Consider the following 15,012-nt stretch of genomic DNA (forward strand, 5'->3'; position numbering starts at 1 on the left):
TCCTGATGCTGGGATCTCCTGAAATTTCTCAACTTTTCTTCTTGGCATTAACCATAAGTTGATATTATATGTGTAACAACACAAATTATGGTTAGTACCAAGTAAATTTGATTGTTACCATGATTTTCAGATCTATTTCAAGACACAGTTCAAAGCTCTGATTTAAAAGGGGAACATGAGAAAACTGAAGGGGTGATCATGCATCTGAGTGTGCAATGGATGTATATGAAGATACCCCAGTAGCAAAGTAGTTAACTTTTGCCAAGGGGAGTATATGAATATGGGGGGGGGGGGGAAGCCAAGGCTTACATTAACACAGTCTGAATTCTGTAGCGCAGTCCTATGCTTGTTTTTTGAGAAGGTATTCAAAGGCTACTAGTCATGATGGCTATATGCAAAGGCTATTAATGTATTAGAGATAGCATGCCTATGCATACCAGTTGCTGGGAAAGACAAATGAGAGGGTGATATTGCACTCAGATCCTACTTGTGGGCTTCCCACAGGCAGGTGGCTGGCCACTGCATGGTCAAAATGCTGGACTATATTTATTTATTTATTTATTACATTTACACCCCGCCTTTTTTCCTCCAAGGAACCCAAGGCAGCATACATAATCCTCCTTGACCTCTCCATTTTATCCTCACAACAACAATCCTGTGAGGTAGGCTGGGCTGAGAGTCTGTGACTGGCTCAAAGTCACCCAGTGGGTTTCCAATGGCCGAGTGGGGGACTAGAACTCAGATCTCCTGATTCCCAGTCCAACACTTCAGCCACTACACCACACTAGCTCTATATGGGCCTTCTTATGTTCCTAAAAGTGTATTTAAGATTGCAGCCCTGGGGACATCTAAGAAAATAGACTCAATCAGTATACTGATAGCATTTGGTAAATACATCTCATGAAATAAGATTGGGAGGGCATATATTTAACTAATCTGTAGTTATTAAGATTTATTTTATAGTCAAATTTTGTTTCCAATATCATAAAAGCTTCCTATTGCATGAGAGAGGCTCTAAAATAGACTGCTATTTACAGTGCAGGCACAAGCAATTGTAACTATGGAACCCATTTTTAATTATCGTTTAAATAGCAATATATAATAATGGAAACTTTTCTATAAAAGGTTTCAGAACGTTGTACTGACACACAGGCACAGAATTCAATAGACATTTAATGGTCCCTTGAATCCTAATTATACTGAATCATTGTCTTGTGTCAGCTGTGTAGTCTAGACCTATCTGTGATTTAATTATGACTGTTCATTCGCACGCACCGATCATTTCAGAATGGGGTGAGGGGAGGAAAGACATTATTTCATCTGCTACCTGGTTTATTGGGTTGTTTCCGTGAAACTGAAAAGTATTTGCAACAGGAGAGAGCGAAAACTGAAGCTGCCTCATAGGAGTCAAACCATTGGTCCATCTAACCCAGAATGGTCAACTCTGTCTAACAATGCCTCCTCAGGGTCTCTGGCTGAGAGATCTTTTGCAGTTTCCTATACCTGAGTTCCCTTTTAATGGGAGATTGCTAAGTTTTGAAACTGGAACCTATTGTGTGTTCTGCTCACTGAGCTTTGACTCTTACCCAATAAAAAGTGGGTTCTTAAGAGACTCCAGAAGAATTAATGCGACTTCAAATTACTAGAAACGTCGCAGAGGAGACATTTGGACCAATTGTGGCAAAGTATTGGAAGAAGAGTGAAGAAGCTTAATGACAAATACGTAGCGGGGTCAGGAAGGGGCACAGAAAGAGAAACAAGATTCGTGAGATACTTATGTCCATAGAGGATTGCTAGTACAAAAGGCCACACATAAATGGATTCCACTGGGGAGTAGCTTTTCAATTTTAGTCCCAAAGTAAAATATTTCATTAGATTCATCCAATCCAAAGCCCACTAAAGAGAGCTGAAGTATGTCCCCGTCCACCCCCCAAAAATCTCAGTCACCTTTTGGGCCCAAGATGTAAACTTGATGTTGGCATTTTCTTTAATTGTGTTCCTTTTTTTTTTTTACACATGTGACAAAATGCCATTTAACTTTATCACCTACGTTTTACATTGTTTTATTGTTATGTTATGTCACCTAGAATATCTTTCATGGAAAAGTGGAGTAAACATTTTTTAAAATAAATTGTGCACTCCAACTGGTTGGTGCAACAAAATGTGTTGGTGCGGGTGGAGCTCTATCATAACGATGTTTTCCTTCCAAGAATTTAGTGAGTGACTAAACTGCATTTCATTTCAAGAAACAGAACTACTTTTAATTCATTCTTCTAATCAGTGTAGTTACCATTGTGTACAGAAAAGCTTGATTAACATTTTTAAAATTCCTAGGCCCTGTTTTAAAATCAACCAGGCTTTTAAATCCTAGGAATTTATCAAATTCTCTCAGGGAAGAAACATTATGAAAGGAACTGAATATTTTAGTAGGATTATATATGTTATACAACATCCATTTTTAAAAGAAAATTCTAATCTCTCAAGCTTATTTTCATTAGAAATGAAAACTCTGAGTGGACTTAATGTGTTTGCCAGCATTCATTTTTGTCAAGAAGGCCAGTTTTAACAGTGATGGCAACTGCCTTGAATTTAATAGCAGAAGGCCAACAGCATAAGGTATGCCACATCAAATGCATATGGTGCTCTATTTCACCTCCCCCCTCAGAGTTTCAAAGAATATGTCAAAACAACACGCATTTTTAACAGAAACAACTGGTTAGATCACATTGTTTGATTCATTCATTCTTCACACTTTATGGTGAGCCCTTTACTTGCAGCCTCAAGTTAATGTGAAAACAGAATCACTTTTGCATTTATTTCCAAGAGAAATGAGGAATAAATAGATGCAACTGCTTTAGAGTCATGTAGTGGTTAGAGTGTTGGACTAGGACCAGGGTTCAAATCCCCACTTAGTGATGAAGTTCACTGGGGAACCATGAGCTGGTCTGGGTGTTGGATCCGGGATTTGCCATCTGTGAATGTAAGAACTCCACTCACAAAAGGTGCCTCTGCCTGATTTTTGGGGATCCTCCTCCCTCCCAATGCTATCCTTATTCAGAACCCCCTATCTCCATTTTGAGGACAAAGCTGTTTGGAAATGATGTAATGAAGAAATGTTATATCTCTAAGATAACTTGGTCAAGGCAAGCGGAATGCCAAATAAGTTCTTAGGTTGTTGTATATAAGTCATCTGTATTGGGAAAAGTCAGAAGGGTTATCTGTGATAAACGTCTTGGTTCTTAAAACTGGATTATCTTGTATTAATTGGTCTTTGGCAACTGGGATTCTACACCTCTTTCCCAGTTGTCTTGGTTATGGCTCTGCCTGGCCAGCGGTGCTGTAGGTTTCAATAAACATTTTTCCCTACTCAAGGTGCGCTGTCATCTGCTGCAAGAAGGATCCCAGCATATGATTCACAAAGGGGGAAATGTGCATCAGACTTTGTGAGAATAGAGCAAGGCAGCTTGATGCATTGTGTCTGGCATATTGATCTAGCATTAATAGACCAATATGACCAGGACACCTGCAATGCACAGAATCATCATAGATTTGAAACACTTGCAAGAGGTGTGCTTCTAGCTAATATCTATGGAAGCAAGACAGTGGGGAGTGCAAGGAATAACCCAATATGAGAAATGTAGCTCTGGTTTACTTGAAGTTCAACTTTTTGTGCTATTCTAGATTGCCTGGGAGTCTATTTCCATTCTGCATAGAAGAGCCACACAGTCTGCAGTGGAAGGCAAGCACAGAGCAACCGAAACACATATCTGTGTGGGTTTTATTAGATCTATCTACTGACAACGCATTTCCCCCCAGCTACCAAATAACATAGTAAGAAGCCGCAGATGGCATCTTCTCTTATAGCATCATCTTCTCTTCAGCTCCTGCATAGGACTGTAGCACTGCCAACTCTTTTTCTAGGTCCAGAGGAAGTTTATTTATTTATTACATTTTTATACTGCCCAATAGCCAAAGTACTCTGGGCGGTTCACAAAAATTAAAACCATGAAAAGCATAATAAAACAACCAACAGTCTAAAAACACAAATACAAAATACAATATAAAAAGTACAACCAGGATAAAACCACACAGCAGAAATTGATATAGGTTAAAATAGGGAATTAAAACAGCAAAGTTTAAATTTAAGTTAAATTAGGTGTTAAAATAGTGAGAAAATAAAAAGGTCTTCACCTGGCGATGGAAGGAATACAATGTAGGCACCAGGCAAATCTCTCTGGGGAGCTCATTCCACAGCTGGGGTGCCACAGCAGAGAAAGCCCTCCTGCTAGTAGTCACCTGCCTCACTTCCTTTGCTTTATACCAGATTAAACTATCCATCTAGCCCCATTTTGCCCACTCTGGCAGGATCTACACTATTGCTTCATAATGGTTTATAACAGTAGTGACAACTGTTTAGGCCCAGGACACACTACATTTACAGTTTTCAAACCATTTTCAAAGTGTTATACCCTGCTTGGTGTAGATCTGGCCTCTGACTGGGAGCAGCTATCCAGTGTTTCAGACAGAGGTCCTACACATCACCTGCCACCTGACCTGAAGAGTCTAAAGAATTGGGACCTTCAGCATGCAAAACAAGTGCCCTACCTCTGAGCTTCATTGCTCTTCTTCACCACATGTTGATCACAATCTCACCTTGGCCTTCTTTTTGCTGGCATCCACAATCCATTTCCAGTCTGATCCATTGTAGCTGTATCCAATCTTGAATTTTCTCATGAAGACCTTGTTCTCTCTGTGTTTGCCTCCCTGGACAATTATGCCCCGCACTATCTTCTCTTCACCAAGGTCTATTTGGAGCCATTCCTTTGAATATGTATGAGTGGTGGGTGGCGGTAGAGCCCACCCTACACGGCTCGTTATAAGACGGACATTTTCTGGGCTCCAGTTTCGCTCCAATTCATTTGATGCAGTAATCTGAGAGTCAGTGATAAGTCCAGACACCATTCCCAGCATGCCAGAGCAAGGATAATCTAAATAATAATAATAATAATAATAATAATAATAATAATAATAATAATAATAATACCTGTACAAGATTTCTAAGTGGTGTAGCACTTCACATACATTATTTTAGTAATCCTTTCTATAATCTTGTACAATACGTCAGTGGATTGGAAGCAGACTTAATCTGCTGTAAGTATGACAAAACCACATGAAGAATATATCTGTTTGCTTCATAGAATGCTTGTGTGGGGCTGGAAGATAAATCAACTTGCTTCACCGAAGGGTTGTTGGATGGTCTTTTGAATTCTATCAGTTTTAAAACAAATAGTATTAATTTTTAATAGTATTAATAATAGTATTAATTTTCTAATTTTGTTTTCCAATACCTAATTTGATTTTATGACTGATCAGCTTTTTACGTCGTTTTAAAAAAAATACTGGAAGGGAAAGTAGCAAAATCCCGTAAAGAAATTCTTCTGTGGGGTAAGAATATTTTATTTCCCTTTTATTTTCCAGAGAGATTGAAATTAATTTATTTATTAAAAGGGCGACATAGAAATGCAATAAACAAACAAACATCTATACTTAATTGAAGAAGCATTTGAAGTATTCTTAAATTTGCCTATTACAGCACAATGCTATGCATGTCTACTCAGAAGTCCTACTGGGTTCAATTGGTAGGTGTGCATAAGATTATGCCCTTGGTATAATTATAGCTCATTATAATAGTAATGATAACAAATATTCTTATTATTTCTAAAATTGGTCACATCTAGCTATAAATTCATATATCCTTCCAGCCATCTATTTTTACTTCATTGTAAGTCCTGTTTTTCCCCCTAACCATAGAAATAAAGACAGGAAAATGTGCTCACAACAACTTTGAAATATAGAATTAATCTTTTTAATTAAATAGAGGTTGTTTAGATGGCATTTTATTTTACCTAAAAAGATATAAGGAGCTGCCTGCTCAGCTTTCCTTTGATTATTCACTAAGTCCTTAAAATCTACCTTATGTGTCCTCTGCTTCTAAAATGCCTCTTCTATATGAAGAAAAATCTGATTTTTAAAAATCCATTGTTTCTACGCAGAGTAATGTGTGATATGGCTAGGGGAAAAGCTGAATTCCTGAATTTACTTGAAAGGAGTGCACATGCAAAGGGATTTTACTGCTTTGCATATGCAAAGGAATTTGGTGCAGGGATTCTCTTCCACTGAACTGGATGGGAGAAGACCTGGGGAACTCTAAGGGATTGCTGGACTGGAGCAGTCACCCCTAATAATCCGTTATTGACCTTCTCTGTGCCTTGTCTCTGCAGCCTTGAACTGTCTGATTTGGGAGGCAATAACTCACAGGACTACATGTATCCAACCTTCCCAAGAGAGCACATGCACAGAAGGCAGAGTGGTGACTATGCATTCAGACAGATTTCCCCATCTGTCTAGCACTGAAGTTCTCCCTACATTGATGGCGAAACATCCAGATGTCTGGGTGGAAACTAGATAATTCACTGCCCAATTTACTTTACAGATAGAATAGATTAGACTTGATTAATATTTCAGCTTGATGCATACACCTGGTATTAATGTTGTAGCATTTGCATCTCCACATTTGAAGACTTGCCGTGTTTGGTTGTTGTACATATTGTACTACTCAGTTTCAGTGCTCCATTATTCTGGAAAGAGCAATGTGGTATAAAGGCGCCACAAGCAGCGAAACTATAGCAGCGAGTCCATCTACCCATTTTGCATCCCAAGCAAGTCCATTATGTGGTCTATGCACCTGGGGAATAGACATACTGTTATGTGACATATACATGGAAGGGCATATATAGTTATTGGGAGTGTTTAAACAGTGTCACAATCCTGTTGATAGCTGTAGTGGTAAAACTGAGTATCACATGTTGTTTATTGGATGCTGGAACAAGCAATACAGCAATAATGTTGATTATTATAATCATTTCTCTTTAGTATAACATTTTCAAATATTTGGGGCAGGGAATGGTTGATGAAGACTCTCCAATTCTCTTACAACACAATCCTTTGCAAGTCTACAGAGAAGTAAGTCCCACTGCGTTCAATGGGGCTTGCTCCCACTCAGGCAAGTCTGCATATGATTCCAGCTTTATTATACTGATTCTCTTTTCTGCGAATATTTGAAAAATACAAATGGCAATTCTTCTTAAAATAAAATAAAAAGAAACAAAACCGTACCTGTAATTTTACATCCATACACTTCAAATCTCAGTGAAATCCCAGTTTCCCAGGTTACAGGTTTGATTCGAACAAAACGTGTCAGGACTGGCTTGGGAAAACTTCTGTAAGCAGTTTCACTGGGGTTGGTGTTCCCTATGAACACCTACAGAAAAAGAGGAAGAAATGCAATTTCTCTTAAATGAGTGAGAAACTTTGTCCTAACAACTCATAAATAAATGTTTAATAATAATAAACACCAGTTCCACAGAGCCACAAAAGTGGGGCCAAAGGGTAGGGCTATATCATATAGCAAGGGCTATATCATATAGCAAGGCTATATAGCAAGGGAGGGATGATCCCTCCCTGATCCCAGGATCCCCTGTGCGTCATCTGGACACACAGGGACGATCCCGGGTATCGCCCTGGGATATACCCTGGTCTAGCTAAGGCCCTAGATAAGCTTACATCAACAGTCAAATATGGAGTGCTTAAACCCAATGGGTTTAAGAGTGGTTATTGGACTGCAGTCTCTTGAATTCAACACCACTCACTTCCAAGATAACGAGGCATTCAAACCAAGTAATAGAAATGCCTCTTCTCTCTTATGGGTAATTCCATTTTGCAGAATTGCTGATATAATCTGAATAATCTTCTTTACCCTTTTATGAAATGGTCTAGGTTTGTTTGCCACTACTGCATATTCACTCTATTTTCTAAGTCTTTCCTTGTCCATCTCCCATCAAGCCAAAAAAACAATAAAGCTATACAAACATATGATGCATCTGCTAGGGCCATTTAAGAAAGTTCTACCATAAGAACGTTAGATTCTCCATTGACTGAGATCAAGGAAGGTGACTAATTTCCTTCTTCATTAAACAATGCAAAATCCCAATTTCCTGATCGTACGCAATTCTCCTTTTACGGGCAATAATTTCTTACATCTTTCCCCATCTTTTCCTGTTTTGACCTTTGCTGACAGCAAAATATAGCAAAGGAATCTGGCTAATAAAAAAAATCCTTAAGCTTATCAACATGTGCACTTAACATCTTCAGATTTGCTGTAAAACTAGCTCAGCTGAAACCACTATTCTCTCTCTTGGTTCTTGGACATAGGAAACATTATCACACTGAATATTGTCCATGTTGCATCTTATATGTCTGATCGTTTTCTCCCATCACAGTCTTGCTAAGAATTGCTCTTCCTTTTTTAATGGGAAGGAAGTGGCCATGGAATAAGATCATCAGAAATGTCTTACAAACATTGACTATATTTACTACCAGCCATCTGTTTAACTTATTAATATTAATTGCACAGGAAAGCTAGGCCAAGGCCCGTGGTAAAGTTTGGCTCTCTTTCAATAAGAGAAGACAAACAGGATGAAAGAGCCAGGCTGTTATCTGTTGTACATGATAAGGAAGTGTCACGGAAGTACAAGGAATGATCAAAACAGAAGTGAAAATGTATCAAAAATTGATGCTTCGGGTTAGTGTCACTTTAACATTTCAGTAGCTTGAGATTTCCTCTGTTCCTCTACTAAAATGAGCTGTACGGAAGCACTGGCTGATTCGAAGCATCTTACATTTTGTTTGAAAAGAATAAATAACTACAAGTAATGAAACATATCAGAAATCCTTGAGTAGTTATGAGTCAAGCAGTTGAAAAGCCTTACCAATGGTTTATTAGTTCCATCTTTAACTGAAATCCAGTCTTCTCCATTGGAGCTTATATCCACTCGGTATGTTCTCAAATAATACCATCTTTTAGTTTCTTTTGAGATGGCTCCCTGAGTCCCAACAGCAGACACAAAACGGAGAAGGCCCAAGTCCACCTGTAAGAAGAACAAGAAAGGGACAAACATGCAGAGAAGTGAAAAATCAGCATACATCCTAATGCCTCATACCCTGATCTAGCAATCTCCCTTCACATGTGGTGTGACGGAATAGGTGGAGCAAGTGCAAGAAATACAACAGTTATTCTTGCACATAAGTTCCCTCTAGATGTGGGGAAACTTGTCAAATGCATATATCTTCCTCGCATGTGCAGTCTGATATGGGATTCTGCTGTAGGTGGAAAACATACCACTGCTTTGTCATCATATAAAACAATGCTTCATGCGCATGTAAGAGGGCACTCTATCTTGTTATTTCAGCAATAGACAGATACCTGCTTCTGCACCCAAATGCAACTAACTATCAATCTGGGATTCATGACCCTGTTGTCTTCATGGATCAAAAGGGCTTTGTGTGGTGTACGGTATGCACAAGGGGGCTTCTAGTAGCAGCTGGAATCCAAATGCTGTCCCAAAACTCAAGGGACTCTCTGGAGCAGCGCTCCATGGGGTGTGATGGGTTACTGTTGGAAGGTAAAATCAGCAATTCTGCCTACCATGTGTGCATGAAAGCACTTTGTAGGCACGCATGGGCCTCTTTGATTCCCAGATAGGGTGTGTGCCTTCTTCACACAGAACTAATTTCTAGTGCAAAAGTATCTCAAGCTCAAGGGTCCCTGTTGTGAGTGCATGTGTTTTATATATAGTCACTTAAGAGAAAACAACCACGACAACTGTTCCTGTACCATTACTGCCTCGCCAGTTGTGTTTCTTACCTCTGATACCAAAGTATGTAATAATATTTATTCAACCAGTCACAAGGAATATAGTCTTAAGTAATTCCATTTCTAAAGTGTATCATTGTAATCAAAGTAAAATATTTCCTTTCTTCTTCAAAATGTGGCATTTGAAGATGTGCTACTTGTTCCTGATGAAGCTGCCTTAAGTAGCAAATGTCCAGACATTTGCAGAGTGCTTTGACTCTCCTTGCGCTAAATGCCTCCTGCACGTCAGAGGCTTTTAAATTATTTTTGAAACATGCAGGATGCAGATTGTATGTCTCTAGTGTCCCACAAGCATCCTTTTTCCTGGAAATATGTCATACATCTAAAAGCCAGGGTGAGGTGGAGTGGGTGGGTGGATGGGTTAAATCAACATATTCTGCATTCTCTTAGGGAAAAATGTGAAGGAAGCCCTATTGAAGACAGAAGGGCTGCTATTTAGATTTGCATGGGGAAATATACAAATCACTTGGAAACTGGAACTCCTGTGATATAAAAAAACCCCAATATCCTTGTGTTGGCAGAGGGAGGGGGGAAGAAACATAAAATAGATTCTGCAGCCGGGGAGGAGGGAGGACACCTTGCTCCGAGCTCTCGGAACTACCAACAATTATTTTAGTATTCTTTTTTTTAACTCGACCGATTTTAGCTCTCTTTTTTCTTACAAGCCTTGAACATTTTATCTTGTATTTTAAAACCAAAGCAAAAAAAAAAAAAAAAAAAAAACTGGCAGCCTCTCAGAAGGAGGAAGGCTGTGCGGTATTTTGACCTCCTCTGTTTCTATATAGCAGAGTTGTTGTTTTTAACTTTTTAACTTTTTTAATGTTTTACTTGCTGCTGTGGAGCCGTGGAATTTTAATCTTCTGTACCTGAAGCTGGGCTGAAGCTGGGCTGTTCTCTAACAAGTAAGGAGCGGCAAATAGAGGGTTCCCTGGCTGTTTTGACTCCCTTGGATATCTCTAGAGAAGCTCCCCCGCATACCAAACCTCTCAGGCTGCATCGAGGAGGTAGAAGAACCAAACAAGAATCAAAGAATTAAACATGAAATAAGAGAGACAGGAACTTGGAATTAAAAGAAGTAAGTCATCAAAGAACCAAAGAATTAAGAAATTAAGAAACAAAGAAGAAGGAAGGAAACGGATAAAAAGGCAGAAGCAAAACAAACAAACAAAACAAAATATTTGATTACCAGTAACTACGCTATACATAAATCCTTGTCGTAAGTGATCCCACTCTCTAGATGCTGATTCCCCCAGGTGTGTTTAATGGCAGGACGTCAAGTCCAATTAGGAGCTAAGTATTGGGAGGTTCCGAAGCATTAAAGTTGTTAATCATCATCTAATCACTAACTCTTAAAGTTAGTGAACTGCCCTCACCTGCTTACAGGGAGACTGCTTTGTCTGTTAGTAAACCAGCTTATCTGCAACTTGGACTGTTTCTTCCTGCTGCCCTTAGAGCTACCGCCATTCAGACGTAACAAAAAGGAATCGCCGAAAATACATTGACCACCAGTTACTGGATATCACTCCTTGTGCCTCACTGGGCTCTTTCCAGCTCCCTGACTGTGTGCAACACGATAAGGAGCACAATGGTCCTCACCAGGGACGGATATAAACAACTAGGTCTGGTCCCAGTGACTGAAGATGTGATCTCCTATACTAAAGCCCATAAACAATTAAAAATTACTAACTTCTTTGCCACCAACTCTGAGGAAAATCCCAATCCAACGCCTGAGACAAAGACTCCTGATTTGGAGGTCTTAGACTGGTCCCTGGGTCCTCAGAGTATAATGAGGGTTATGGAGTGGGAAAACCCAGAGGAACGTAGATGCAGTTTAGCCGCAGAACTTGCATCTGTGGGGGCTCCCCTTGCAGAGACTAGACCTACGTCTCACGCATCTGAAACTCCTCAAGGCAGTTCTACAAGTCCTGTCATACCAATCGGCCGGGATGCATTCTCGGACAAGAAACTCGATTCTTCATCTTCATATCGAAACACTCACTCTATCTCTTCTGAAAACAAAGACCTCCACGCAGTAGTCAATATGCTTAACAGCCAACATGAGCTGACCAAGAAACTGTTTCTGAATTGGGCTGACGATATATCTTTGATAAAGAAGTTTCTATCAGAATGCAAGGAGCTTCTGACTACTTTAACAGTCTTTGCGCTTGGCAGATCTAAAGAAGGAATCCAGGGCAAGTCAAGTGAAACTGAAATAAGGACTTCTGGAAAAAAATCGACACCAACCTCCAACGTCATATATGTCAGCGGGCTCTCTGCCAAAGATCATCCAAATAGGGAGGTTAATAAAAACACTCACGATATGAAGAGTGATGATGAAGCTGATGTTGATGAAAGTAAAGATAATAACAAAACAGTCAAGCTCAGCGGCAAACGTAAACTCAAAACTTCAAAGGTCCCAATTTGTAACACAAAGAAATCAAAAAATATAAAAACCCTTCCTAGTTCGAGAAGCATACCCAAAATGCAATTTGATAGATTATTTAAGCTATTGGAAGAAAACGAGAATGGAAGGGACAGGAACCCACAGGGAAGCCCCTCGAGATCATGCAAAAAAATTAAAAAAGCAAATAAGGACTCTGCTAATAGGGCCTGCCTGGAACAGAAACCAAATGCTCTTTGCCTTCAAACCCCTGTTTCCATCAAAGATGTGACCCAGGACCCCTGGTCAATCTCACATCTCCCAAAAAAGGTAATACCTATTACCTCAGCGGTATTGGAGTTCAATCCAAACTCGAACTATAACTTAGCTAACAAACCATGGCAGCTTCAGCTTCTGAAACAGAATCTAGTTTTTTCCAATTACCCGAAGCCCAAGGGGTGCTTAGCACAATCGGAGCGTATAATACACCTTATACAAGTTATAACAGCTTGCACCTCACTACAGCTTAACTCAGACTCGGTCCTTAAAGTAGAATATATCTTTTATAACTACCACTCAGCTCGAGCCATTGTAACATTTGTGTCACCCAATATAGCTTCCAGAATCTACAAGGCTAAAGAAACATTCCAAAGGATTGGCATGAGGGTGAGCAGGCATTTTGAGGATGTATCCCCAGTTTTCTCTTTAAGAACCCATTGCTTCCCCAGACTTGCTAACAATGCTCCACCGGTAGGGGAACTGATTGATCTAAATATGTCTGATGATTATCCCCCTACTCTCTACCAATCATTCGAAATTAACCATAGTGTAGGCTTCTCAAATGACAATAACAAAATCGACTGCTTTAAGAAAATTACACCAGACAGTACCAACTCTGTCAACAAGGACCTCTCACCCGAAGAAATTCAGCTAATTGACAGCTATGACGCCCTACCGGTGCAAGAACAACATAAGATTTTACTGAGACTTTCCAACCTTAGAAAGCTCCTTATGCACAATAACCAACACAATACAAAGTGCCTAACGACAATCAGCCCAATATCCCCTGACCGCTATTCTGTCGTGGAAGCAATTCCAGCAGAGGATCACTGTGATACGTATGAGGGTGCGCATCGAACATGCGATCTGCAGCAACCGTATTCCAAGGGAGGCGTGGCTTTGAGCCCCAAGATTGTGATATCAAAATCCTGCAATCTACACCAAAACACAGCACTTGGCAGTGTGGGCAATAGGGAGCCCTTAGCTGATCCACACAGGTGTACTAAAAACGACCCTAAAAGTAAAATCTTAAGTTCAAATCACTTATCTTGGTCTAACTCGAAACAGCCAGAACCCCATGAAGGTGTTTCCTCAGATCCTATCAAATCATGCAAGCTAACCAGGGATCTACCCAGCCCCCAAGTAAACTTTTCCAACGGCTGTATCCTGGAAAACCTGGAAGGAATCCTGGACACAATCACCGAGCAAGATTGACAAGGAAAGGGGAAAATAACTCCTCCCCTAAAACTCCTCTCCTGGAATATCGCTGGGTGGAACTCTAAAAGTGGGAACCAAAGTTTTCTCGACTATCTGACAGACTTTGATATTGTCCTGCTACAAGAGACTTGGTGTTGCGAGCACATACATGTGAATGGATTTGTATCCTTTTGTCTTCCTGCACTTCCCAATAAAGGCAAGGGTAGAGCAAGCAAGGGGCTGAGTCTCCTGATTTCATCCTCCCTCGATGCCAAAACAACAGAGCTGCCTAGCTGTGACTCCTCTGTGCTGGCCCTGATCCTGGAACTGAGGGCCTTTAATTTGACCCTACTTTTATTTAATGTCTATTTTGCTCCAGCAACTTGCAAGGAGGAGGCAATGGCTTCCTGGCTTAAAGCCGATTGCTTCTATCTGGAAACGATAGCCAAATATCCGCACGCCTACCCCATCATTGCAGGAGATTTAAATGCAAGAACAGGAACTTACCTAGTGGACCCTGCCAACCGCGGTGATAGCTTGATTGCAAGCAAGGAGCAACTTAGAGCCAATGTACGTCATTCTAAGGACTCATTTGTAAACCCTGCTGGGCAATGTTTGCTCCAATTTGTCTCAAAAAACGCCCTGCTTATCTTGAACGGCTGCTGCACAGATGATAACTGGGGTGAATTCACATTCATCTCCTCCAGGGGGGCCAGTGTGGTCGACTACATTTTAGTCCATAAGGACCTGAAAACCCTGGGGTGTAACCTCCGAGTTGCGGAACGTTTTGACAGTGACCATCTGCCCCTAGAGCTTTCTCTCCATATTCCAGGGCCTATTAGGATGGAAGCGAAACATTTTCCACTCTCCAGCCCACCCTTTGCTGTGTGTGCTAAAAAGCTCAAATGGACAGACAAAACGGCACAGGCTTTTGATCGGCTAGTCCTCTCTCCCAGCTATAGGAACACTATCGCACAGATTTTAGTAGACGCGCCCCCTGAGTTGGGAATCTTAGCCTACGAGGAGCTAATGCAGGACTTGTACTCCTCCCTCCTAAACAACCTCAGCAACCCCAAATGCAAGAGAGCTCGTACTAATAAATGGTTTGATTGGGACTGTGTAAACCTTAAAAGAAAAATTCAGCTCACCTACCGCTCCTACCGTGAGAACAATGAACGCCAACTACCACGCACATACTATGAGTTAAAGAAAAAATATAAGAAGCTCCTGCAACACAAAAAAAGAGAGGCAGACAGGGAAACCTGGCAACTACTGATAGGGGCTTCCATTTCCAACAATTGTAAAACCTTTTGGCAGATAGTATCAGGTGCCCTAGGTAACAGCAATGGCAGCATGGAATGCCATATACCGGCTGAAATCTGGG

At 40.4% G+C, this 15,012-nt stretch overlaps 1 protein-coding gene across 2 annotated transcripts in view; it reads right to left on the reverse strand.

The window, feature by feature from the left end:
• Window positions 1-15,012, reverse strand: part of NRP1 (neuropilin 1) — a 164,209-nt gene that overhangs the window by 30,667 nt on the left and 118,530 nt on the right. For both annotated transcript variants that reach the window (XM_063125448.1, XM_063125441.1), the window contains exons 7-9: window positions 8,829-8,987; window positions 7,177-7,321; window positions 4,654-4,988 (exon numbers count right to left, since the gene is read on the reverse strand). In XM_063125448.1, the coding sequence (XP_062981518.1) occupies window positions 4,654-4,988; window positions 7,177-7,321; window positions 8,829-8,987 (639 nt within the window). The remainder of the gene's footprint in view (window positions 1-4,653; window positions 4,989-7,176; window positions 7,322-8,828; window positions 8,988-15,012) is intronic.

Source organism: Elgaria multicarinata, chromosome 1 (assembly GCF_023053635.1).
Source record: "Elgaria multicarinata webbii isolate HBS135686 ecotype San Diego chromosome 1, rElgMul1.1.pri, whole genome shotgun sequence".
In the NCBI taxonomy this organism is placed as follows: domain Eukaryota; kingdom Metazoa; phylum Chordata; class Lepidosauria; order Squamata; family Anguidae; genus Elgaria; species Elgaria multicarinata.